At 49.8% G+C, this 24,999-nt stretch overlaps 9 protein-coding genes across 9 annotated transcripts; 3 read left to right on the top strand and 6 right to left on the bottom strand.

Annotated features, from left to right (window-relative positions):
• Positions 1–1,822: 1,822 nt before the first annotated feature.
• On the bottom strand, positions 1,823–2,062 carry HO173_006483 (uncharacterized protein; the record flags this gene model as incomplete). Its single annotated transcript, XM_037308394.1, has 1 exon — positions 1,823–2,062. The coding sequence occupies one exon, from the start codon at positions 2,060–2,062 to the stop codon at positions 1,823–1,825; it is 240 nt and encodes a 79-aa protein (XP_037164660.1).
• Positions 2,063–2,562: 500 nt separating this feature from the next.
• On the bottom strand, positions 2,563–4,457 carry HO173_006482 (uncharacterized protein; the record flags this gene model as incomplete). The annotated part of the gene is made up of 2 exons (XM_037308393.1): positions 2,563–3,987; positions 4,044–4,457. The coding sequence occupies 2 exons, from the start codon at positions 4,455–4,457 to the stop codon at positions 2,563–2,565; spliced, it is 1,839 nt and encodes a 612-aa protein (XP_037164659.1).
• A 329-nt stretch (positions 4,458–4,786) lies between these two features.
• On the top strand, positions 4,787–7,774 carry HO173_006481 (uncharacterized protein; the record flags this gene model as incomplete). Its single annotated transcript, XM_037308392.1, has 4 exons — positions 4,787–5,153; positions 5,201–5,939; positions 5,997–6,899; positions 6,952–7,774. The coding sequence occupies 4 exons, from the start codon at positions 4,787–4,789 to the stop codon at positions 7,772–7,774; spliced, it is 2,832 nt and encodes a 943-aa protein (XP_037164658.1).
• Positions 7,775–8,163: 389 nt separating this feature from the next.
• HO173_006480 (uncharacterized protein) lies at positions 8,164–9,526 on the bottom strand (the record flags this gene model as incomplete). Its single annotated transcript, XM_037308391.1, has 2 exons — positions 8,164–9,303; positions 9,353–9,526. The coding sequence occupies 2 exons, from the start codon at positions 9,524–9,526 to the stop codon at positions 8,164–8,166; spliced, it is 1,314 nt and encodes a 437-aa protein (XP_037164657.1).
• Positions 9,527–9,816: 290 nt separating this feature from the next.
• HO173_006479 (uncharacterized protein) lies at positions 9,817–10,963 on the bottom strand (the record flags this gene model as incomplete). The annotated part of the gene is made up of 4 exons (XM_037308390.1): positions 9,817–10,473; positions 10,523–10,539; positions 10,597–10,645; positions 10,703–10,963. 4 exons carry the CDS (start codon positions 10,961–10,963, stop codon positions 9,817–9,819), a joined length of 984 nt encoding a protein of 327 aa, XP_037164656.1.
• A 1,118-nt stretch (positions 10,964–12,081) lies between these two features.
• On the bottom strand, positions 12,082–12,704 carry HO173_006478 (uncharacterized protein; the record flags this gene model as incomplete). Its single annotated transcript, XM_037308389.1, has 2 exons — positions 12,082–12,247; positions 12,349–12,704. The coding sequence occupies 2 exons, from the start codon at positions 12,702–12,704 to the stop codon at positions 12,082–12,084; spliced, it is 522 nt and encodes a 173-aa protein (XP_037164655.1).
• A 4,125-nt stretch (positions 12,705–16,829) lies between these two features.
• HO173_006477 (uncharacterized protein) lies at positions 16,830–17,414 on the top strand (the record flags this gene model as incomplete). The annotated part of the gene is made up of 1 exon (XM_037308388.1): positions 16,830–17,414. One exon carries the CDS (start codon positions 16,830–16,832, stop codon positions 17,412–17,414), a length of 585 nt encoding a protein of 194 aa, XP_037164654.1.
• A 1,395-nt stretch (positions 17,415–18,809) lies between these two features.
• HO173_006476 (uncharacterized protein) lies at positions 18,810–19,712 on the top strand (the record flags this gene model as incomplete). The annotated part of the gene is made up of 4 exons (XM_037308387.1): positions 18,810–18,911; positions 18,964–19,149; positions 19,202–19,387; positions 19,440–19,712. The coding sequence occupies 4 exons, from the start codon at positions 18,810–18,812 to the stop codon at positions 19,710–19,712; spliced, it is 747 nt and encodes a 248-aa protein (XP_037164653.1).
• A 1,517-nt stretch (positions 19,713–21,229) lies between these two features.
• On the bottom strand, positions 21,230–24,686 carry HO173_006475 (uncharacterized protein; the record flags this gene model as incomplete). Its single annotated transcript, XM_037308386.1, has 4 exons — positions 21,230–21,676; positions 21,724–24,070; positions 24,123–24,502; positions 24,552–24,686. 4 exons carry the CDS (start codon positions 24,684–24,686, stop codon positions 21,230–21,232), a joined length of 3,309 nt encoding a protein of 1,102 aa, XP_037164652.1.
• Positions 24,687–24,999: the final 313 nt, after the last annotated feature.

Below are 24,999 nucleotides of genomic sequence, written 5' to 3'. Positions count from 1 at the left end.
TAACATTTGGTGGAGCTCTTGCAGACTTGATGAAAGAAAAAGTCGCGGTCGCGTCTTTCTAGCGGGATCTCGGATAAACCTCGGTGAACAAAGACAGGCACTTGGCAGAGAGGCACACCAAGATCCTTGAATACGGGCCAACGAGGCAACCAAGATCCTTGAATAAGGGCCAACGAGGCACACCAAGATCCTTGAATACGAGTAAGGGCTGGAGCATGAGGCAAAGCCAGCCGGCAAGAAAGTTGGGGAAGGCAGAAGCAAAACATCTCTCTTACAGACATCAGCCCCGACACGTAAGCAAAAGAGGAGATTGAACCATGGCAGATTCACGCCAACCCGATTTGAGCTCGCTGTCTTATCAAATCGGAGAAACTGTATGCGCAATGAAATGGTCGTGCATCTATACGAGTACGTTGAGCGCTCTCGCGATTTCTTCTGACTACTGAAGGATTCTCCGCCATCCTGAGTTGACCGTGGAGATTGGTGCGCTATCCCATCGTCTGGCAGGGGGTAAAATTCAGGGGTTCCGACCGAACATCAAAAAGTCCCGTCTTGCAACTCACCATAACTCAATAACGAGGACCCCCATAGAAAAGTTTATAGTTTCGCATTTATTTTTCTTAAGCAGATCTTGAACTTCGCGACTGAAGGTTTTAAAAGGTTTTTTTTTTAAATTTTTTACTAAATATGGTTTTTTTAATATGTCTGTGTCTAAAAAAAACTCTACTGTACAAGGTTGTCATTAGAAAAAAATAAGGTACTGTAGTTACCGAAGAAAGGTTGTCATTAGAAAGTTATTGGGCTGCGAAAGTATGGTATTTTAATGTTCTGCCAAGACATTTTACCTCCAAGGCGCCAGACGATGGGATAGATCAGCCGGATCTTAGCTCTTTGGTCAGGTCCGTTGACATGCTGTCGTTATTCATGATCAGATTGTGGTCGGTTAATCGTTGCGTTCACGGCGTTCTCATTGAGAACACGATAGAATGAAACTGGGAGGTTGCGAGATGAATTTAGGAAAATCATCATTTCCGACGTAGTCATGTGATCTCCAACGACATCATAATGTGACAGTCTATCAATACTCTTTCTTAACGACCTCGAGTTCAAAGCATACGCTCAACACCCGTCATCACACCACCGAGTAAATCAATTGATGATATCGAAAGGTGTACCTTGTCCGTCACATATTACGCCTGGCCGGACCGATAGGTATCGAGCGCTTCCGATCTTCTGGCGTTCTCTCAGCAGGCAATCTCCCTCTCTTGACCTCCTCTGTGTTAATTACAATAGTCTATTCAAGCTTTCGTGCGGAGCGGAAAAGAGTAGGTTGCCGAAAGATTGTTTCAATGTTCTTTGGGTCTGAAAAGTTTCCCTCAAGATTTTAAAAAGCCTTGTGGCTGAGGCCACCCAAGGTGGACCACCTGCATAGGATCATGCGCTCCCGCGTTCACCGCGCAAATGGGAAAAGAGAGTCATTGACTGACGGTGAGCCTGCTTCCTCTAGAGGTGTTACAGAGGATTCTTAGATCAAGAATGCGTTTCACACCAAGGCATTGTCCTTTTAGCTGCTACCCTCATTAGAAGTCAGCCCTGTATGACCATGGTCAGGTTATGGTCACTCGGGACTTTCGCAAACGAGCTTGTGCTGTCGTTCGTGTCCACAAAGTCATGAAACCCATAAATTAGGACGCGAAATACTCGTCCATGGCAAGGAATAACTCAGGAGGCGGCAATCTACGCGGAGATGCTGGCAGAAGAGAAGCAGGGTCACTGCTGTCTTGATGAAATAGACAGTCGAAGATTCGGCCAAGGTTAGGTCTTAAAGATTATACGCAAAAGCTATTTCCGATCGTTTGCTTTGACCATCCAGCTTCCATTTCTGGGAGCTCCGAGAGCTGGGCTCTCTGACTTCATTCGTTTCACGGTCCTCATTGTCTGAGGCGCGAGGACGCTTTGTCGCAGATGGTTGATTCGAGGACGAAGTCACAAATGGTTCTTTCTCGTCTTTGTCGGAGTCATCTGTGTCACCAGAATCAAGTACGCTCTCATATTCGACCATCGGATTATGACCTCGGACGTTCTCTGCTCTGTTTACTTTCTGGTACTCCCTGTCTAGATCGTGTTGCTATCTATCTTCACCTTGATCTTATAACCACATTTTAGCCCCGTGAATGTTCGATCAGCGTCTTCGTCTGACGTTTCTTCAGTCTCACCCAAGCGAACTCATTTCCCTATAGCACCAGATGTAGCCGCCATAAGAACATGGAAATTTGCTGCATTCCCCGAAATTCCTGCTGGTCTGAGCTTCTCTTGTCTTCTCAATCTCTCTTTGTGAAGCTCTTGTGCTCACATCGCTGTAAAAGAAGAAGAAATAAGCAAAGAGAAAATCCGCGGCACACGGATGAGACGTAGACATCCTTTCCCGCCTGAGTAGGCTTGCTCAAGCCGAGATTGGCCTTTATCACAAGCTTGAAGCGCACATATGCACTATCCATCGGATTCTTCGCAATGCCCTCTATGATCCTACAGTACCGAAGTCCTATGGGTTTTCGAACTTGGTCAATCGAAGTGAAATTCATATAACTTTTGCTCAAGTCTCTCCAGGGGACAAATCACATCGCGATGGAACGCAGCTTGCAACTCAGGGTTCTTCAGGTCCGTTCCGCATCCAAAATCACATTCCACCAATCTTTCGACAATCTTGTGAAAACTACTGCCCATATCAGTTTTCGCAGACTTCGCCAGCCTTCTGGCTGCAAAAAATTCGGTATACTGGTTCTCTCGGCCGTTGTCGAGGTCCGCGAGGCTTTGCAGGCTTTCCAGTGTGGAAGTGTAGGCGATCTCAAGAAGTACAACGCCAAGGCTGAAGAGCAGTGGATTGCGAGCCAGATTATGGGGTTGAAGCATTGAAGCACGGGAAAGCTGTCCACAGGGTCCTTTGACTTTAACGTTCAGATGAGGCGATGTAAGACTTGGCATGTCCTGTACCGAAGCCAACTCATTGCCGAAGAAGTACACATCCTCGCTCCGCCACGACATCCTAAGCCAGGGTGTTGAATGGTACTGAAGGACTGCAATGGCCAGGGTTTTGGCGAGGTGTAGGCGCTCGTAAAGGGAAATTCCACCAACATTCTTTCGCTTTGACACATTCAATATGATCTGTCCAAGTGAAACAGCCTGCCGCGTCTGACGGCAACGTTTGTTTGACGATGGGTAGACGGAATTTCTGCACTTGTCTGTATCGTCTAGCACACCTACACACTCGCTCGCATGAAGTGGTTCTCGAAGACGCCTGCGAATGAAATCGCAAAAGTCTTTGCGCATACTATCACCGGATAGAATGGCGTTGGCTATTGCAGCAGTGGACAAGGTTGGTGGCATACATGCTGGCGCTAATGCCGCTGGCTGGAATCTCACGCTCTTCTTGGCCTTTTTCTGTGTAGCGCCTGATGCAGGTTCAATCTGTCGTTTTAGGGACTGACTGAGGCCATCGTGGTAAATACTGGTAGTATGAGAACTACTAAGCTCCATAGCGTCACCGCTTGTCGAGTCCACAACGAACCATATCAGATCGCTTTGGTCAGCCGAGCCGGCCAGGGTCAAATGTGTGTATGCCATTCTGAACTTTACTTGGGCACTATGATCTCCTGTGATGTTTGCTTGCTCGACTTCGACACAGAAATGAGCCTGATGCTCTGTATGTTTCGTACAGGCTCGGCCGAGAGCTTCGTAGACCTGGCGAGAAGCTTGCCCTATAATCTGATATCTTTCCACCTCTTGGCATGGCTTTACAGGAGGGGCTGCTTGTCTTTGTGACTGCAGAGAGGTTGATTTCAATGTCTGTGTCGATAGAGTTCGGAAGTCATCGTTCAATGAACGAAGATCACAAAGGGTTTGGTCTAGTCGCGGCTTTGAAAAGCTGAAGCGGAGCTTCTTAGCTATACGCCGCCTCCAGGGTTTGCTTCCGACGATGTCTGCTGTATCCTGTCGAAGCCTTTTGTCAGCACGTTTGCCAGAAGCATGGGACCATGATAGCATACCCTAGAATCCTGATCAATGGTAGTCTCGAGGTCTTGACTCTCGCCCTCAATGTCTCGAAGTCGCTCCTCAATCATCTCAACTGTCGTAATGCACGCATCTCTGGAGTTACCAAGCAGGTGAGAAAGCTGCTTCTCCAACTCAACCTCTGACCATGAAGGGTGGTTTGCGCCTGAGGGGCCATTGAGCATGCTGGACGCGACATCATGCTCAACAATCTCTTCAAGCAGGATACGGCATTGGTTCCTGAAGATGGTCTTCTGGATACCCAGCAAATTGCGGAATCGGTCTGCTTCTTTCGCAAAGTTTTTATAGCGTATGAAGGGGCGCAAGCAGTCGTCGTAGTGTTCAGCAGCAGATGTCAGGAGCGGAAGAACCCCGAGCGCCAAGCCCGCTACAGTCTCGACTCCAGACATTGAGGCTCCTCAAGTTCTACAAGCAGAAACCATCCTCGACTACATTGAAGGGGAAACGATCAGAAATGATCGTGCTAGTGACAGTCGAGGATAGAGTCTGCTGCTTCTGCACTAGAGTACAACGACAAGCTTCTAAAGCACAGCCCGATATGTTCATCCGCCTGGCCTATCACGGTCAAGAAGGCAACGAGGCTGTCATGCAGGGCGCAATAGCTGCAAGGCTGAGCGCGGGACCAATGCGCTCTTTGCTGGTCTTTCTTGCTTAATGTTGGAGGCTATGGGCTAGGCATCTGTACCCTCTTCTCTTCTTGCAGTTCATGCCGCAAGATATGCAGGATGGTATATACAAGAAGGGGGGCGACGGATGTAATGACTACATGCTACAGTGGCTCCATGCGGACGTCTCTGGCCCTATAGCAGACAATCGAATTCCTGCTGGTGGCGAAGACAGCCAGGGCTTTGCCGCTCCCCTCTATCACCTTTGTCTCCGCGCACTGCAAGATTTCTATCGTCAAGAACGCAATAAACGCAGCTCTAGATCGCGCTCAATTGTCCTGAGAGAGTGTCTCGGGAGGCTTTATCTGTGGGGCGAACCCTTTGGCGTTGGGGAGCTTGACAGAGCACTGGAACAGTCTGATGAGTTGAGAAATGATGTAGTAGAGCGCCTCGTTCATATTGGGAAGCTTCTTCTGCACGGTAAGCCTTCAGTCGTCGAATGAGACTTTGCTAACATCTCTGAAAAGAACTGGCAAAGTCGGTTCCTCTTTCGAAAGCCCCACATCAGCCGTCGAAGCAAGTTGAAGAACTTGAGTCTGCCATCAAGCAAGGAAAGCTCATAATATCTGGAGACCAGCACGAGATACCGCAGAATGGTCATGATAGCGATGAGGAATATGGTCCTGGAAGAGAAGGCTCGTCGGACAGCGGCAGCTACGATATATTTGAAGACCTTGACTTTACCACTACGTGCATTATGGAGCTTGGACCAAGTCTGGAGCAGAATCTTAAACAAGCTGAAAATGCTCGAGTCCAGCATTCATACCCCACAATTGTACCTTTCTCTGTTTCTGGCCCTGCCACGATATATGTGTCATTAATTCGAGAGAAGTTCAAAAAGGCACACTACAAGTTGGTTGAACGACTAGGAGAAGCCAATTGGCAGAGGCACAAAGATGTTCGGGAGAAGATGGAGAACACGGAACACTCCCTTGAGGGAACAAAGAATCTTGCTCGTGAAACAGGTACTGCATCGTCCATTTTTCGACCATATTCAGATTTCCACGATTCTGGAATTGGCACAACTATTCCAGCGCAAACCGAGTATGCTCCATCCCATACCTCCTTTCAATCGAGCAACAGCGAAGGAGAACGAAACTCGCCTCGAGTACCTAGAGAACCCCCTGAAGTCGGTGCCAGAAAACGATTCCAATGTTTTTTGTGCAGACGCATTATTTCAAACGTCAAAAATCGGGTGGACTGGAAGTAGGTCCCAGCAATCTGTTCCTGTCGTTAAGGAATCTAAAACTAATGCAGTCCTAGGATGCACGTTTTTGCCGACCTACAACCATACATTTGCACGTTCTCAGACTGTGGTGACGAGCTAGCCCAGTTCGCTACCCGGGTAGCGTGGGCCGATCATGAATTTACTGAGCATCGCAATGACCGGGCGTGGAAGTGTCTGGAGTGTTCGAAGAGATTTACCAGTGCCTCAGACTGGGAGCAACACCTTCAGGAATTTCATCGACGTGTATTTAGCGGGCTTCAGCTCCATGTAGCCAAGAACACGGCGTACCAGATACAGCCGAGACCAATCGCGACTGAAGAATGTCCCCTGTGTCGTATCATTGTTGGGAAGTCCCGCCGAGCATTTGTTAAACACGTTGGACGACACATGGAAGAGATCGCGTTAATGGCCCTGCCCCGGAATACGGAAGAAGACTCGAGTGACGGCTCTATCAGTACAGATCAGATCTCTGTCGGATTAGAAAAATATGAGATGCTGGCTGCCGAGACAGGCCTTGAAGCGCGTGAGGACATGAGCAGTCATCAGACTGAATACGGTGCGACTAGTCTTACCACCAATCAACCAGGAGTAGCTGATCAAGAATTAGAAGCTGCTAGACTCAACCGTGAGTGGGATCATTCCCAAAAGGACGATATCGAGGATGAGGACGAAGAGGTGACAAGATGCATTTGCGGCAATCAAGAGTACCCAGGACTGCCTGTATCCTCTGGCGAACCTAGCAAAGGAGGCGCCAAAGTTTATTCAGATCCTGCGGCTTTTCGAGAAGATGCCACTGGATGGTACATTCAATGCGATAGCTGCAATGTTTGGCAACACGGAGGCTGCGTCGGCATAATGGATGAATCCACATGCCCAGAAGAATACACCTGTGAGCAGTGCTGCCCAGGCTTGCACGATATTAAGACGACAGTCAAAGGGTACGTACCCCTCGGGGGTCTCGTTGAACCATGCTAATAAGACGAGTGGTAGGCGGAAATACTCTCTTTATCTTCCTGTCCATCAGTCGCAGAAAATGGCCTCGAAGCAAAAGTCAACTCCTGTTTTTGTGCTTGGAAGCAAAACGTCAGTTGACTCAGTTGACTTGGCCCACAACGATACCACCAGCGCACCGTTGAACCGAGATGGAAATGATGAGACACCACTCGCAAGAGCATGTAAATTCGGCAGCATAGAAGAAGCTGAGAAATGTTTAAAAGAATGTCCGACGAATATCAATGTACCTGACTATGCAGGTAATACGCCACTACAGACCGCTGCCCTCGAGGGTAGGACCGAGATTGTCCAGCTTCTGTTGACTGCTGGATGCGACATCAGTTGCGAGAACATGATCAAGGACACTCCACTCGTTGATGCCGTTGAGAATGGTCACCTGGAGGTAGCAAAGATGCTGCTGAGGGCAGGATGTAATCCAAAGCAGACTGACTCGCGTGGAAAGACGATATTAGGCCTAATTAATACGAGTCACGATAACGCGGACAAGATGCGAGAAGCACTTGAGGCAAGTCTCGCCCATTTCGGACCTGACGTCGAAAATGAAGTCGGAGGCTACATCATAAAATGCATCTGCGGCTTTCCAGAGGATGATGGGAACACCGTGTACTGCGACCCGTGTGACACTTGGCAGCATACCCAATGTTACTATACAGACAAGCACGGTAATGTGCCCACAAAAGAGGAACTCGAAGATTTCGATCACTTTTGCGCAGATTGCCGACCAAGATCGCTCAATGCAAAATGGGCCACCGAGCGACAGTGGGCCCGGCGAAAAGAGAATATGCGAGTGCCACATTGACACCACGTCGTCCTGTCTATGGGAACTCCATCTTCTCGGATGGCCAAAGCGTTTACCGCACTGGTGATGCCAATGATAATATTGCAGACTTTCCGTTCGAGCCAGGGACAGCCAAGGGCTCTGGGGTGGCTCAACCTGCATCTGGTGGGCAGGATGAGGATGGAAACCCTGACAATGTTTCCGAAACAAAATCGTTGTTTTACCTGTGACGAATTTTCATCTTTTCAAAGTATTTCGTCCTTCCTATTGTGAATTGATATTCACTCTATACATGACTTTTGCTACATTCTCTTACTTGTATATACGAGGCGTACACATCCATACATCATGGCTTTTCCATTTCTGTCCCGACAAGCTCTATGACGTTTTCTTTCTCTGTTGTCTATGCCTCAGACTTTCCCAATTCTCTGCACAACCATCGCCGTTGCCGCCCCGCCCCCATTGCAGATAGCAGCGACTCCATACTCCCCCACCTCCAACTGATGCAACAGCGTCGTCAATATCCTACTCCCCGAGCTCCCTAGCGCATGACCCAGACTTATCGCACCACCAAGCATATTTACATTCCCACCATCCAAGCCCAGAATCTTCTGGTTCGCTTTGATAACGGCCGCAAACGCTTCGTTGAATTCCCACACCGAAACTTGATCTTTCGAGATTCCCGCTCTTTCCAGCGCGATCGGTACAGCTTTAGCGGGCGCGACGGGAAAATCCACCGGATCGACTGCTGCGTCGGCGGAAGAAACGATGCGGGCGAGGACACGGCTGCCGGAGCCATATTCAGCTGCAACGTCTTTGCTGCCCAAGACTAGCGCTGAGGCACCGTCGTTGAAAGTTGACGAGTTCGCTGCCGTGACTGTTCCGCCATCCTTCACAAACGCAGGCTTGAGTGTGGGCACCTTCTCTTCCCTCAGGTTATCGTAGCCCTCGTCTTTTTCAATGACCGTCTCCCCTTTCTTCCCTTTTATCGTCACAGGCGCAATCTCATCAGCAAACTTACCGTCCTTCCACGCTTTCTGTGCACGGTGGAAACTTTGAATCGCATACTCATCCTGCTCTTGTCTAGAGATGTTGTGTTTCTTGGCGGTTTCTTCAGCACAAACACCCATGTGGAATTGATTATAAACATCCCACAACCCATCCTTAATCAGTCCGTCCTCCATACTAATAGTCCCGAAAGGCGGATGCTGATTTGACCTGGGCATATAATAAGGTACACGGCTCATATTCTCCATGCCTCCTGCAACTTGTGCTTCCGCGAGGCCCAATTGTATATTCTGTGCCGCAAATACCACGGCTTTCAAGCCTGAGGCACATACTTTGTTGATGGTGACTGCATCCACCGAAGGGGAGAGGCCAGCGAGCATGGAAGCTTGCCGAGCAGGTGACTGTCCGACGGAGGCTTGCAGAACATTGCCCATGTAAACATCGGTAATCTTGGACGCGGGAACGCCGGACTTCTTCAGGGCGGAGGTAATGGCTGTTGCGCCGAGTTGGGGGGCGGGGACTGGGACAAAGGAGCCGTTGAACTGGTTCGTATTAGTGCAAGGACGTCAATGAGCAAAGACAGAGCAATACTTTGCCGGTAGGAGTCCGGGCGGCGCTGAGGATGTATGCGTCCCGGATCTCGCCCCTCGAAGCAGGACTGGTGGAGAGATGCCGTCTGACTTGAGCAACGCGTTGTAGGGGAGAGTGGCCTGCTGAGTGGGACGACAGCAAACGCTGCGAGGTTCTTGGTAATGTGGAAGACATGTCTGATGATGATGTCTGAAGGAAGGAAAGTTCGGGAGAGTCTCTTGCATTGTACCGAGGCCAGAAAATGTGGGGCTTATCTCCGCTAAAAGCCGGTAAATAAATGGCTTTCGAGGCTTGCTTTTCGTTATTCACAGACGGGGGTATTTACTCATCAAGATAGGAGCTTTGTGACTATCGTACATTGTTGTTTAGTCTAGACCTCTTGAAGCGTATGCACATGCTTCCAACGCCGACTTCTTGAACATGCAACACTCATTCCCTTTGTTTCATGCGAACCCAGTCCCACCCTACCCAAACGCATTGTTCATAGCCTTATGCGCCAACTCCACCCCCAGAAAGGTCACAGCATTCGCCGGTACGGCCCTCGCCATCGCCGGCCCCATGCCGGGAAAGAACGCCTTAAAGCCTCCACTCGCATAAAGTCCTCTTATAGTGCCGCCAATCGTTGGTCGTCCCTCAGCACTTTGCAATCGACTCTTGATCGTATCAATCGGGAAAACAGGTATCCACATGGCCACACCCGCTGCCCCACCCGCAGTCATCACTGCCGTCAAGCTCAACTCCCCTGACGGGTTCCCATCTGCGTCTTTCGGCGTCATCTTTCTCTTCACGTATTCATAACTGGCAAAATATGTAGCGCTACCAGGCCCATCTCTTGCGAGCGTCATTGCAGAGCCGCGGTAGACGGATCGTATGCCGCCTTCTTTGTAAAGCTGACGCACGACGTCCATGCCGCCTGAGTAGCGGGGCTTTTCGCCTGGTGCGAGTTGTTTCTGGCCTTGAATCTGGAGGAGAACTTTTACGCGTTCGAAGGGAGCTGTTATGATGGTCATGGGGATGGCGGAAAAGAAGCCGGCGGTCGAGGTTTGGCCGATTGTGAAATGGGCGTCGGAGTTTGTTTGGGGGGAGAATGCTCGGACGAGCTTTTGACCAACATCATAGCCCTGGGTACATTCAGTGGGTGCTTGGAGGCGGACGGTGGAGATCGCGTACCCAGAAGCTGACAGCGACTGTAAGAGGAAATCGTCAGTCTTGGGGCAATGAGCTGGAAGTTCTGGAGCTCTCACACATCGGCGTCACGCCTACTAGAGGTGCCGATACACCCGCATATAGCCCCTACCAAGTTCAATCAGCATGGTGATTCATTTCTTCCACATGCCCTTGAATGCCTACCTTCCGTAAACCTTCCCGAGCAACAGTCTTCCTCACAACATCGAGAGCCCCACTATAAACTCCCTTCTCCGCCGTCTGCATTCGCACCTTCACCAAATCGAAGGGATGTCCCACGATGACAGCACATATTCCACCAACACCCCCGGCGATAAGGGAGCGGAAACTGGAGAGCGTTTGTTTTGAGGCTTCGACGACTTCAGTTCTGACTTCCTCTGCGGAAGGTATTGAAGGGCCGGTCGACGATGACGAAGAGGAAGACATGTTTTAGCGCAGAAAGGAGAGAAAAGACAAGAACGTGAAGAGAAAAAAGGGGAATGGGAGCTTCTTGTTGTGGGACGCAATTGTGGAATTTGGGTTGAGGATCGACAGCCGAGGCACACAGGCTTGCCAAGCCTGCCTTTTCTCCGGGGGGCCACCTTCCTCCGCCCCTCAACTTCACCCTTCGACCGCTGTCCTGACGACCTGTCATATGGTCATGGCTGGCCGAATCCAGACGTATGAAAAGCTACATCAGTATCTATTGGATGAGATCTTGCAGCGAGCTTCGTATGTGCCGTTTGATGTCCGGAGTGGTACGGTCAGCCTTTCGACCTTTTTGCAGCAGAAATGCAATGCTGTGCAGAGTAGGCGTGGTCCCCACCCGAGGTCATTGTGACGGGTGTTTGGGATCAGCACTGTCTTCCTGACTGAACCTGGGGACTGTGACATGGAATGTGACCTTAAGTTGGACGCTTCCTTGGACCAGCCAGCTGGAGCGACTTTACTGATGGCGGTTGCGATAGGCAATAAGCTCAACAGATCGAGTAGGTTTAGGAGGAGAAGTCGCTCACGGTTCGCGGAGGTTTTGGGTATTTGGAAAGCTGTTGCTGCGCGAATGCGCAGCTCTGGCACTCTCGGACAGAATTACGTTTCTGGTGGAGTTCCTTATCATTACGTACTCGGTCTTTACATCCTCTACTCTGGTGTTTTGGACACAGTTCTTTCGCCTGATTTGGTATCGCAATGTTCGTCCATCCCATCTTCTTTACCTCGCGCTCGGGCGTTACTCTTCAATACAACGTCAAATCGACACTCTCAATACAATCTGTCTTGAGCACCGCTACTTATAACTCTGTGCTTTCCATTCAACTCATCTTCTATTCCTCGCCTTTAAGCGCCGCCCTTCAGTATATTTTTCCTAAAGCAACAATTAGATTGGAACTTTCAACATAATCAGTGTCGAACCCTGCTAATATTGAATTTCGTACTCTCCTTTTAATCTACCCCTCTCTATACAATATCAAGTCGAGCTTTAAGTATCGCATCTTTATTTAACGCATTTTTCTTCGCGCGTTGAGACGCGTTGATCCCATGTATCAACAATGCGCCCTTGACTTCAATCAGCCGCTGCTCCGCCCAGCTCCTTCTGCTGCCCCCGCTGCGGTGCTTCCTTGATCAATGACGTGACCCTTGGCCCCATCCAGAAACCCATTATCCAGCGCATGCTTCACAGCCGGATACACAAGCCGCGCAAAGTTACTGTTCTGCGCGAGCACATATTCGGAACTGATGCCATCAAAAGCGCCAAAGATCTCCTTACTCTCATCCGTAGATAGCAACGTTGCGTGCCACCAAGCAGCGAAGAAGTCCATCGGTGCAGCGTGTACGATAAGCGCCAATCTCTCTGCCAGGTGTTTGGCGGAATGAGCTGGAAGTTCTCGATGAAGTCTGTCAGGTTGTCGATAGGGTGGTTGTTGACAGCAGGCTCGCCGGCGTCCTCATGTACGCCGTATAATTCCTTTAGATCTTGCATTTCCCACGACGAAGGGAAGAAGGAGTCTTGCGGCAGCACCAGCACTTGATTATCAGCGGGGCTGAAATCCTTGGCTAGAGTGGTCAGCAGCCACGTTACGTGGGTCGCCCATTGTCCGTCGAAGATGAAGTCTTGAAGGGCGTGGTAGGCTTTCATGAGTTTGTTGTCGCGCGTGGATAGGAGGACTGCGGGACAAATCTGGCCATTCATCTGTCTTCCTATGACATTTTCGAAACCGGTGCCGCGAAGTGGTTTCAGGTCTCGGAGGACGTAGGAGTCCTCGTCGAGGAAGATACTCCCGTATTTACGAGCGCATCAGTGCGGACAAAATCGGACATGTTGGGTAGTGCTACGACTGTTTTGCCTGTCGTGGTGTTCGTAGGAGGTGTGCAATGGACAGATTTAAGGTTGGGATATCTTGCCGCTGGCTTGCATGTATGGGTCGATGGCGGTCGCAATCTCCTTTTTGACAATGTCGTCCACCACATTGGTGTGGATGTAGATGGTCTCTGGTTTGAGGAAGTGCCATGCAGAGTATATGGCAATGAAGTGGCGGAATTCGAATCCGAAGGTAGGAAGGCCGGCTTCTCCTTGGGTTTGATAATGTGGACGAAATGAACGATGTTTGGGACTGTTGTTGCTTGTTCTCTCGATTGTCAATGTTATCCAATGACTTCGCGGTTGAATTACTGTGCACGGTGGCCGGTTCATTCAAGTCAGTGGTACATGATGACACGACTCCGCTTGAAGGAAGAAATCTATGGACCACCACGATAATAGAGATGAGTATAAGCTCAATATAAATAAATAGCCTAAAAAATAGCATATACATATCAGAAAGAGTTATTACTTGTACGAGTGCTATTTTGTGCGTGTGGATGAATTAAGTGGGAAGAAAGTGTTAAGAGGGTCTTCACTTTTGAGGAAGGCCCAGTATTGAGCCATACAGCGCATGAGCGGTCCGTAAGCTTCTGTCACACCTCCATCAAACCTCCGAATGTAGCGCTGTAGCATGCTCGTCCCAGCAGCAGCGTCAACATGGGCCATGTTGGTTTTCAAAGCGACCTTATCTTGGAGGTCAGGCAAAAATTCCGGACGGCCCAATCATGAGGTCGGGAATACAACATACCACTTGAGACGAACGGTCTTGTCGCTCCTAGTCATTTCTCATCTTGCAGCGTTGCTTCTCCTGTCCGGAAGTAGTCTACGCTATAACAGCTAGTTCCTCAGTCAAAATCACCAACATCAAGCTTCCGGCCCGCTGCTTCGATGAGAGCCGCCAACATAAGACCTCCATGTCAATTCTCGGTCCATGTGTCGTGTCACAATTCCTGCTTCCAGCTCGGAAATTCTATTACGCATCTAAGAACAAGGTCATAACGACTGGATGTGAAGACTCTTGATGGCAGTGGAGTGGCTGAGAAATCGGCGGAAGTCTCCTGGCCTGAAACCTCCAGTCGTCTTCGGACCTCCTGAGCCGATGTGCTCTTATGCGCGGAACCGAATTTCAAATTGGGAGGATCTGTGAAGAAGAGACTGTGTCCGGACTGGAGGTCGCGATGTCCAGAGTAAACGATAGAGAGTAGCTGGGTCTCGTGTGGATGGTGCGCCTGTCCGAACGAATTAGTGATTGATTTGCATTCGTGCTGTCCACGGTAGCGAGAACCCAACTGGCATGTCATTCGCGTCTCCTCCAAGATGTACGTGCGGCGATTTGAATTCAGATCTTCTAGGTAGCCGCACACCTTGCATTTATTATTTCGCTTCCATCCGGACTCGAGTTGAGTCACTGGCCTTTGGTGCGGTTTCAGATAGATGGCTCATGGTTGCCCGGAGTGTGTTTTTCGAGAAAACGAGAAGCGAACGCCGGGTGGTGAACGGGAATTTTGTCTCGCTCATTTTCTACTTGCGCTATCCCCAACAGCATTGCCATGCACTTAAGCAACAACTCGATAGGTCTGGGTTAGATTCGCTTATCGTAGTCCAGATGCCAGACTATCATGCAAGCATGAGATAAGACGTTAGGCCTGAAGACGCCCAAAGCGCTGTTCACGGACCTCGGTGAGAGTGGTATGCACGCTGGAATACTGTACACCCACCGAGCATCTCCGTACAATCACTTGATACTGTATCAGTACGCACAGCAATATATGTCGATACTCTCTCCTCCGTCGCCTACTTCCCTATCATGTCGTCCGCTCTCTTTACTTGAGATTTCCAACCACCGGCAAATTAAAATCATACCAAATATGATTCTTAAAATAACCCCATTACATTTATACTCACAAAAAATGGGGTATAATTTTAAGTTGCAGTCTTGGGTATAATTTTAATTCATTTCTGGGGTATGAAAATGTAAATACCATTAACATTTAGCAGCAGCCCTTACGGCCTGCGACGTCCCAGGAGCCTACGGGGCCCTATTTAGGTCCAAATAGGAGTCAAGCGCAGACACCCCGGGACCAAGTTTTTAGCTAGTTCTAACACAACATCCCTATACCTATACCTATAAATCATTAGAAGGGTATTTTAGGGTGTTTCAGGCTATCTACCCCAATTGTTAGTAACCGAGTTACCGCTAAAGGGTTAAATAGAGGTGTTTACACTTCACCTGAACACCCTAAGACGGAGGAATAATTCCTAACACCAACCCGCCCTATAGATGGCAACTTACAAAATCATACCCCTATAAATGGTATCTTACAAAATCATACCCTGTCAATGGTATCTTACATTTATACCCCATTGGGGTATGAAAATGTAAGATGGTATAATTTGTAAAATCCCATATTGGGGTATGAAAATGTAATTCGCCCTCAACCACCTGTACGATGCTATCAGTTAGCCTGCTTCATCTTTGCTTGCTCCCAGCTCAATGTAATATACTTAGCGGCGTCAAATTTGCCGCCTCCGCCCAAAATTACGAAATTAGGGCAGAGCTAGCTAGGACTCACCAGACTACTGACAAGAAAAACCGCCCACACTCCTCCTTGGCTTGCAACAAAGCCGAGCTTAGCGTGCGAGTACCCTCAGCTCTCTGCACGGACGTGGCGATGACACTCACGTCCTAAAGAACGCCTGGCTAATGAAAGTTCTTTTTTTTTTTTTACCCCCCCCCCCCCCCTTTTCAGCTGCTTTACTTGAGGGTTTTTACGAGCGTGTGCTTGAACGCGTCCACGAATACGCTCTAATGATGAGCCCTCTGAAAGTAGTGTCCCTTTCTATACTAGACTTGCACTTGGACTTCATGTGCGACTCTGCCGAAGTCTCCTGAGACTTGATAGCCTTCATTAGGGCAAATGCAACCAAGAGAGGTTTCACGGGGAAGTTCAAAGCAGTTGTGTTTCACGGCCCTACGGAAACGGTGGTGAATGTTGCGTTGCGGATTCGGGGGCCCGCTGATCCAAATGATAGTACGGAGACTAATACCGGGCTATAAGTGCGCTGAAAAGGTTGTCAGCACACCGTGTTCTCAGAACAAGGTAGCGGCGTTAAGCTGATTCTTTCAGATGATAATCCGACTATACTGAGACCGGGGTAAATCACATGTAAGGACGACCTTTGTAAATTAATCCACGTTGGTCCTCACTCTTTCCCCTATTAGCATCACTCATCACTATCCTTCCCCATATCACACCACAGATACTAAAACGTATCTCAGCTCGTGCTGTCATGGCTGTTAAGTAAAGGATCACTGTCCTACTTCTGTGCCTGACCTCAAGCACAGGAAGCACTTTGCTATGAGTCGAAGCCGCCGAATCATCAAGCGCCAAGGCGCTCGGCACGCCATCTACAGTATTCCTATTCTCGTCCTTGGGAGTGATGTTGAGGTAGTAAAATGTGGTGGGGATTTTATTTTCAGGATGGCAGCACCTGGGTTCGTCTTTTGGTTCTGAACGGAGTGGACGCTTTATTGACCAGGCATGTACCTCGCGGCGCTGCTTCTTACCTGAGAACACCTGCGGATAGTATGCATTACGACTGGCATGTCCTCCCGACATCACGTTACAAAGGGGGACGTCAATAGTGTGTATTCCGAACAAGGAAACGTCTTGACCACTTTCTTTTCTGTGCCTACAATGCATCGGAAACAAAGGAGACAAGACTCGTCCTTGTCAGATCCATTGTCGAACAACTGCCTCACAGTTTCTTTCACTTGACCCACGCAATGTCCTCTCACTTCAACACGTCCGAAATCGAAACAACGAAAACTTACCGACACAACACTCTCATCAACATCCAGTCGAGCAAATCCATAAAATCTCCCATCTTCCACCTCCACAAGATCCAATCTTAGCAAACCTCGGGCAGCGAGTTTTCGACACTATCGCAGCAATGCAAGAGGAAGACTGGGGCAGATATGCTCAAGCGCCTTTCATGACAGTAAGAACATCGAAAAGCACAGCCGTTTCAACTAGCTGGAAGCAAAGTGAAGCGAAACAGCCCGCGCAAACATCCGCCACTGATCGCACGTCTGACTTCTCAAAGGACACGTCCAGTCACGATGAAGACAAATTCCGCGCCGAAGTAGATCTCGCAGATCTCAAAATCAAGCAACGGCGCTGGAATTTCGCCCGGAGCCGGAGACCCGCATCCTCTGATAGTTCGCTAGCCGACGAGCCGCATATAAGCCCCCGGAGTCGTACTTGGCCTACCAAGGTGCCGTTGTCCGCTGATCGAACAGACAAGGAGAGAGTCGAAGACGACGATCTCCGCCTACGGAATACGATTGCAAACCCCAATCCGGCGCTCGACAGACGGCTGATGGGCCAATATCTCGACAGGTGCATCGCCGCTACAGAATCACAATTGGCAGGGGGAAGGAGTAAGTCGAAGAAGAAAGAGGCCGTGAAGGAGATTGAGCGGCTGGTGGAGAAAGTAGTGAGTGACGCAGGTGGGTTTGGCGCGCGAGAGGGATGAGTCGTCTACCAAGTAAGTATCCCCTGTACCTCCTGCCTTCCTCTTGCAATGACTTATTGCTAGTTATCACAACATCGCCTCCATCAATCCCTCAGAAAGGAAGCCGGACGCGAGTTCTAAACACCATGAAGCACTCATGGGTCTTGAAGTACTAATGGGTCTGATCCGCGAGATTGGAAGGACAGCTGTAAGTGTTCATCCTCTCGTCGATTTTGCCTGGTTGACGTGATTGAAAGCGTGTGATCAAACCGAGCCGACCGTTGGCACAATCCAAGATGAGGCTCGCAATGTGAATCGAGAGATGACCCGGCCTGCCTTAGTATCTCCTCCTTAAAGCTTAAACAAACTTAGATATACGAGGTTATCTTCTATATCAGAACCGCTCGCACGATCTAATACCTTCAGAATATGACGTTGATTGTAGGATTTAGTCTCTTTATTGTCACGTGATAGCGGTAGTATCGGACTAAAATCAATCGCTCGTTATGCCAGAATCATTCAAGAACTCAGACCAACAAAAAGAGACCTTAGTATTACGACATACAACGAAACGTCAACTTCGGTGTCATCAACAAAGAAGGCTAGGCGCGGCGACAACTCGACTGCACCAATCAACAGTGGATCTGATGATGGTTGGTGCCGATATGTACTCCTGGAGCTGGGCCGCTCTTCCGCCTCCACTGTTCGTGCTTACTTGAAATTTAAGATAGCACGATCTCGTCCCTAATGAAGTATCGCTCGGACTGCCAGTCTCTTGTATGATGCCTTCGCTGGTAATGGATGGCTTATCGCTATTGTGATAATATTGAAGCTAGTTGGCAAAGAATCAAAAAACATATCCATGCATGCCTGAACGGAGAGGATGAGGGCCAATCGCGCAAGTCATGCCACGACGACTTCGCCACTTCATCCTCTCCATTCCCCCTCCCCTCACAATCCCATATTTCTCATCGACCAGTGCGCGCCTACATCGAGAGCTTCAAACGTCCTCGCGCGAGCTGTGAAACAAGATTGCCATACTCAAAGTTCGACACTGATATTTGATAGGCGTTTACCGATCCCGGATCGCGAACCAAGAATAGCCATGTCAGTAGCAGATGAAACCCGCTGGCGCCAAGTCACGTGGGACTTGGTCCAAGCTTCGGAAGAATCGATATATCTTCTCTAGACATTTTCTCTTCATCTTTTTTTTCTCCACCATCAGAATACTTTCATCATTCCTTCTTTTGTTCAATACATTTTCTTCAGTATCAGCAGGTCTGATAACCAGCGCCTATTTGTACATACACACACATACTTCACACTTTCTTTGCACAATTTCATTCGTCATCAGCAGGTCTGATACCTAGTACATACATTCACCATTACATACCCAGACCTCCATTCAACATCAAAATGCGTCTCTCCCTCGTCCTCCTAGCGCTCTCCACCCTCGCAGCGGCCGGACCGCTCCCACCCTTCTCGACAGCTGCCCTAGAAGCCCGCGCTCCTCCCTTTGTAAGTCCAGTCCCTACCGGAAAAGGCCACGGCTGACACCATGACCCCACAGACGCCAGCTAATAATACCCTGGGTTCCGATCCAGTCGCGGCCTTGACCAAATTGAAGGCGGTCTATGACAGTGTCAATGAACCCAAACCTAGTGGTTCCTCAATAGCCAAGCGCGGTTTTTGGAAGTGGCTCAAGGATGCAATTGAATCTCCTGGTCTGAAGATTAGATCTCCCGTCTCCAACTCTGTAAGGTCTGACCCGTGTGAAGAACAACAGAGCTGACACAAAATTGTTTCAGACATCCTATGACGAAGCACTCGGTCCTGATCTCATTGCGACCTTGACTGATTTGAAAGCTGTCTACGATAGCCTCGATGTGAAACGCACGGAGAGCGGCATCAAAGCCAAGCGCGACTTTTGGAAGTGGCTCAAGGATGCATTCGAATCCCCCGGTCTGAAGATCAGATCTCCCGTCTTCAACTCCGTAAGTTTTGTCCTTCGCCAGGAAGGATAGAGCTGACAGGGAACCTTTTCAGACATCTTTTGAAGAAGCACTCGGTCCTGATCTCGCGGCGACCTTGACTGATTTGAAGGCTGTCTACGAAGGTCTCAATGTAAAACGCACGGAGGGTGGCTTCAAAGCCAAGCGCGGTTTCTGGAAATGGCTCAAGGAGACGATCGAATCTCCTGGCCTGGAGGCCAGATCATACAGCGGCTGCTCTCTCATCGACAGCAACTCAGACGATGCCTCCGAAACCGAGCGCGCTCCTATGGGTGGCGCCGGGTCTAAAGGCCCGATATTCCCATGAGGAGAGTCTCCTGAACAGCATCTCAGACGGCATCCTAAAGGGCAAAGGGGGGTGGCTTTTCCACTGACGCTTCTCACTCTAGCGTCGAAGCAGGATCTTGATCTGATGGATGCAATGATGAGCTACGATCGGGGCATGAGGATAATTGGTCCTGTAAATAGTGGCATGCGAGTGTGACGAATGAAACGAATATTCGCCACCAAACCCTAATCTGCCGTCGCTCTGTTGGAGCATCCTTTGTCATTCGCCACGTGCCCATTCTAAACCTGATTGGTGAAGTGTGAAGAAGCGCTGTCGACCGCGGAAAGCCCAAACGACTCTGCCGTCCAGCATCGTCAATCTATGAACTGCTCCATGAAGTGGTAGGATATCCATTCGAGGCAAGTATTCTGTCCCCACGTGTGTCATGAAAGCATGAGTATTCCGTCTCTGGGAGAGGCGAAGCCTGTGGAAATCCAAGCCGGGTCGATTCCCGTACGGCGATCATGATCAAGAGACTGATCAACTGCAGTACGAGACCAAAGTTTGTGACAAAGAATGCTGGACTGTCCCCGAAGCTTGAGAATCGAAGAAGCTACACCGAACGAGCAGAGAAGGTGGGAGACATCAATACCGGGCAAGAAAGCATGCTCCATGATGCCAGACTTTGAAAATAATCCTAGCAATTGATCTGCCAAAGCATGTTCATTTTTTTTTGAAAATTTTTCGTAAGTTTGGCACATCACCGCGCCCGTCCTCCAAGCAAAACACCAACAACCTTTCCATTTCCTTGACGTTTCTTTAAGGTTCAATCCGGCCGCTGAACCGCAACACTCGTACCATCCGAGCAGCTCGCATTGCCTTCAATAGTAAAGCCGAAGCTGAGCTCTCCCATCGTTCATTCATTCATTTCCAATCTCCTTAACAACACCCGTAAACCCAACACCATCCCCCCCAACACCATCCCCCCCAAGACCCACGTCACCAACGTGGCCAAGTCTACTCAAGCCAACTAGCCAGAAGAGGACGATCAGCGCTGTCCGTCTCGACGGAACGATGAACGGGCTTCTCGTGGGGTGATGACAGGGCCGGAGAGGAAGAGTCGGCGGACGATGACGATGACGGTGCGGACCGGGAGGATCGAATGGAAAAGTGGGCTGTGGGCATGGGCTTGGGCCTGGGTAGCGTGTTCCAGAAGGCTGACGAAGAGGGAAATGATGAGTGGGGGGCATGGGTGCTTCGAGACAGAGATCAATTATAGTGCGACTGCTTTGATATAGCAGCGCGATGGTTTGAGAACTGCTTCGTGTAATTACTGCCTGCTTCTCTCATCATCTGCCGATGCGGAAAGGGGTATAAGCTATGTTTGCTATGCACACAATGAAACGACTTTCCTATGAAGCGCCCTCACCGCCATGCATCGGCTCCATATACACAGCCGTCAAGTAGCCATACCCTGTGAATGATCAATGCCATGCATGCTTCCGAGAATGCTACGCTAATGACGCCTGCTCGAAAGTTCCATGAGTGAACCCCAGTTACAACTTCCCGCCCCTAACCTCCTTTGAGAAGATCTTCACGTCCTTCACATCCGCGAATCTCGTCGAGAATTTAAGCTTCGTCTCCCCAGCTCCCATGTCGGCTAGGATATCGTCCACATCATCGGAACCCGAGTCATCCGTTGCAGGAACGAAGAGGCCTAGAGTGACATCCGCCGGAGCTTTCCCTTTGCCCTTCCTATCTTTGCGTTTGTCCATGACAGCCTTCAAATGTCGCCGAAATTGTTCAGGCTTTGCCTCCAGCGCCGTGACTTGATTCATCATGGCGATGTATCGAAGCTTCATGTTGGGGCAGTGCGAGAGGTTATCGACTGCAAAACTGATGCTTTCGGTTGGTAGCTGAACGCTGCGGTCGGTGGAGCGTAGTGTAATGATGTGTAGGGCGTAGAGGCTTTTCAAATGTGGAAGGAGCTGCATGAGAATGTGCTGTGTTCATCAGCATGACTCGTTTGCTGTGGGATGGAATAGCTTACATAAGTCTTCAGACTGAGGCTGAAAGCCAACTCCCTAAGTTTCGTCCCTTTGAGTGCCAGACCTCGTAGCGTTTTTGGGTCCACGTCCCACTGCTCATTACGCTCGTTTCGGAGCGATAGCCGCTGCAACGTTGGCATATGCTTTCGAAGGGCACCCTTGCGTATGGTCGAAATCGTAACTGTTGACTCAGACTCAGGCTCGGCCGCCTGCTTCTTGTTCCGTTCGAGCATGAAAAGCTCTTCCAGACCTTCAAAAGTTGCGAGAAACTTCACGAATGGAAGCGATACGTTGTCCGTATGGATGCTCTTGAAAGCAATAACCTGAGTAGCGCTTTGCAGCCGTACGAGAAGAGTCCAGAAAGCGTCCTGGGGGCCAACCTCGAGAAGCGTCAGACGCTTTAGAACACTCAGGTCTAGAGCTCTTGCTACAATGGAAGCTTTCAATGGAACCCATTCAAGTGAGAGTTCCTCGAGCTGTAAACCATGTGTTGCACGTATGTATGCTTGCATTGCCTCGTCCGAGGACATCGCTGGTGTCGAATTGTCTTCTGCTGACGGATTCGGTTCTAGGCTGGTTGTATTAGAAGAGCTTCCTATTTCCGCCAAGCCGACTTTAGCTCGCTTTCTTGGAGTTCCGGTCTCTTCAGCACCTTCTGAACCAGCAATGATCTCCTGATCTTCCCCCAGATCCGTGGTATCGTCGTCAGGATGTTCCATATCGACATCCATAGACCCTTCCAGAGCTTCTGTATCTACGCTGGCCGCGAAGAAGGGCTGCGGTGCCGACGGTGGGGTTTTCGTACCCTCGGATTCATCTTCGGAGCTGAAAGGATAGCCTTTTTTGGCGGGAGTCGGCTTTTTCGGTGGCTTGTGCTTTGTCTTTTGGTTTTGCCCGATATTTGATACATACTTGTGTGTGCTCGGAGGCGCGTCTTTGTTGGAGGCAGTGATGCCCCATGCCCCACTGCTGGGTGCCTGAAGGGGTGAGGAGTACCCCGGAGGAGAATGGAAACCCGTGGTGCTGTGGTTGCTGTGCTCATATGGGAAATTAATAAGCTGGTTGGCAGACGCTGCGTAAGATCCCGCGACGTACGGTGACGTGTATGGTTGAGAGCTAACAGGCTTGGAACTGCTGCCCCCAGGAAGATAAGAGAGCAGAGTAGATTGATCCAAAGAAGAGAAGGGGCCGCTAGGGGGAAAAGGCTTCGGCGTCCCGTTGGACAAGGAGTCTCCAGGCCCAGAAGCGAAGTATGGGCTCGTTGGACTTGAAAGGGTTTCAAAATCGTGATCGATGACATTGGGACCCTTGGTGGTCGACGACGGCTTGAAACCCGACGCGAGAGGATTCAGAGGCTTAGACGCTGCTTTCTTTGCAGTTGGCGTAGGCGGCTTGTTTTGTTCGGTCAGAAGTTTCTTCAGTTTCTGTGTCTCTTGATTTGAGATGTATCTTTCGGCAACATCTTTTATCATCTTCAGATGCTGCAAGCGAATCTCGAGGGAAGTGGCGTCGGAGCCTGCTGCTAGTGGAGAGTCCATCAACGATTTCATTAGCTGATTGACCATTCTGATGCTCTCCTGGCTGTCTTCTTCCTCTCGGAACTGTCCTCCGGATAGCGACAGAGTCTTCTCTAGCTTCTTCCCTTCGGCAGATACACTCTGGAGATCGAACACTTTGGCTAGTATGCTTTCTTGTGCAAGCTTTTCCCTCCGGATGTCGGCCTCATTTGTGGTGGTAGCAGCTTGGGAAGAACCCGTAGGAGGCTGCGGTGGTTGACTCAACTCGTCTTCGTCATCCATTTCCGTGTCGGATGGATCATCCAATTCAGGATTATTTATCGGCATAGGTTTCCGGGATTTCCGTGCTAGCTCCGTGGAAAGGGACAAGGTCAGGCACTTGAGGGAAGCGGACGAGGCTTTGATGCACTCTGCTATCTCAGATAAGCAGTCGTGGTTGGACATGCCGACGATTGTCAAGGTATGGAGAGACTTGAAGCCAGAGAATGCCCTGCCATTTGCCCAATAATTGAGTCCTCCACCACTTCCAGCCTTTTTCCGTTTGATGTTGTTGATTTTGGCTGCCGTATGGTTTGGATAAGGATTCGGAGCGCTTGCTGGGCCCGGCGGAGGCGGGACGAATTGTGTTGGAATGGCCAGAGGTGGCTGGTTCTGCATCTGTGCTTGCATAGCTTGTTGCATCGCAAGTGAAGGGTTCGGTGGAGACGGACTAGGGCGAATGATCAGCTTCGGCGACGGCGATATATCAAGCCTGATTCGAAGGCAGCGTAGGCTTTGAATCTTGTGAAGAGCTTGGTATACTGCTCCGCTTATCTCAATAGGCGCATCCCATCTGGATTTCTGTCAGTAGATGTCGCATGTCAATCAGTATCGAGCATTCTTACTGAAATGTTTCGAGGATGCGGAGCCTCCGAGCCACCAGGAGCAATGCGGTATTGAGAAACTTGCTAGAGTCGGACTTTGAGTCCCATAGCAGCCGTGTCATCAGAAATGGGTCTTGTCCGACGTGACCAAGGCTCCTAGGCGCGTATTCGATACTGTCTTCATTCACCCCAAGCCGAAAGCTCTTGATGTGTTGCCCATAATCGTGTTCGCTTGCGCAAACAGTTTGAAGAGCATCCGCCGCGTGCGAGCTGGGCACTCCATTCTCCTCATCCCCAGAGTTGGTGATCTTCAGGTCCAGGTCTCGATATATCTCAGCGCTGGCGAGGGAGAGGAAATGCGGAGACACTCGTTGAAATGAGAAAAGGTCTTTGCGGCTGACCTAGAATTACTGTTAACATATGGGTATCAAGAATGCCCAGAGGGCTTACCTGTGCAATAATCTGCTTCTGTGTTTCCAAAGGTAGATCTAGGAGGTACAATCTGCCCTCCGGTCTCTGCATGACGACGGATTTGCCCTTGAAGCGCCTGCTTGGCCCTGACACGTCTGACTTGGAAGCGCTCATAGCGGGTGGCGAAGATGGAGATGGATAATCGGTTGGTGGTTGGCTTAGAAGTGTAAGATGTGAGTTCCTGTGAAAGAAAGCAAGCTAGGCGTATGTACGTCTTTTGGGTCGAAATCATTCCATGTGAAGGATCGTTGTAGATGTAGATGCAGAAGGTGGTACGAAGACACCGATGCCGCTTCAGCCGTGGCACCTTCCTGCCTTATGCACAACGCTTGGGAATAGTATCCAGCCCGTATTTCATCGAAGCATGCTGGGGTGAATTTCCTGACGGCCTCCAATAGCTATGGACGGGTGCCTTTGTCTTGTGGAA

The sequence above is a fragment of the Letharia columbiana genome, assembly GCF_014066305.1.
Source record: "Letharia columbiana isolate WasteWater2 chromosome Unknown Sc0000019_s0, whole genome shotgun sequence".
NCBI classification, from domain to species: domain Eukaryota; kingdom Fungi; phylum Ascomycota; class Lecanoromycetes; order Lecanorales; family Parmeliaceae; genus Letharia; species Letharia columbiana.
This window is presented reverse-complemented; position numbering and strand designations above follow the sequence as displayed.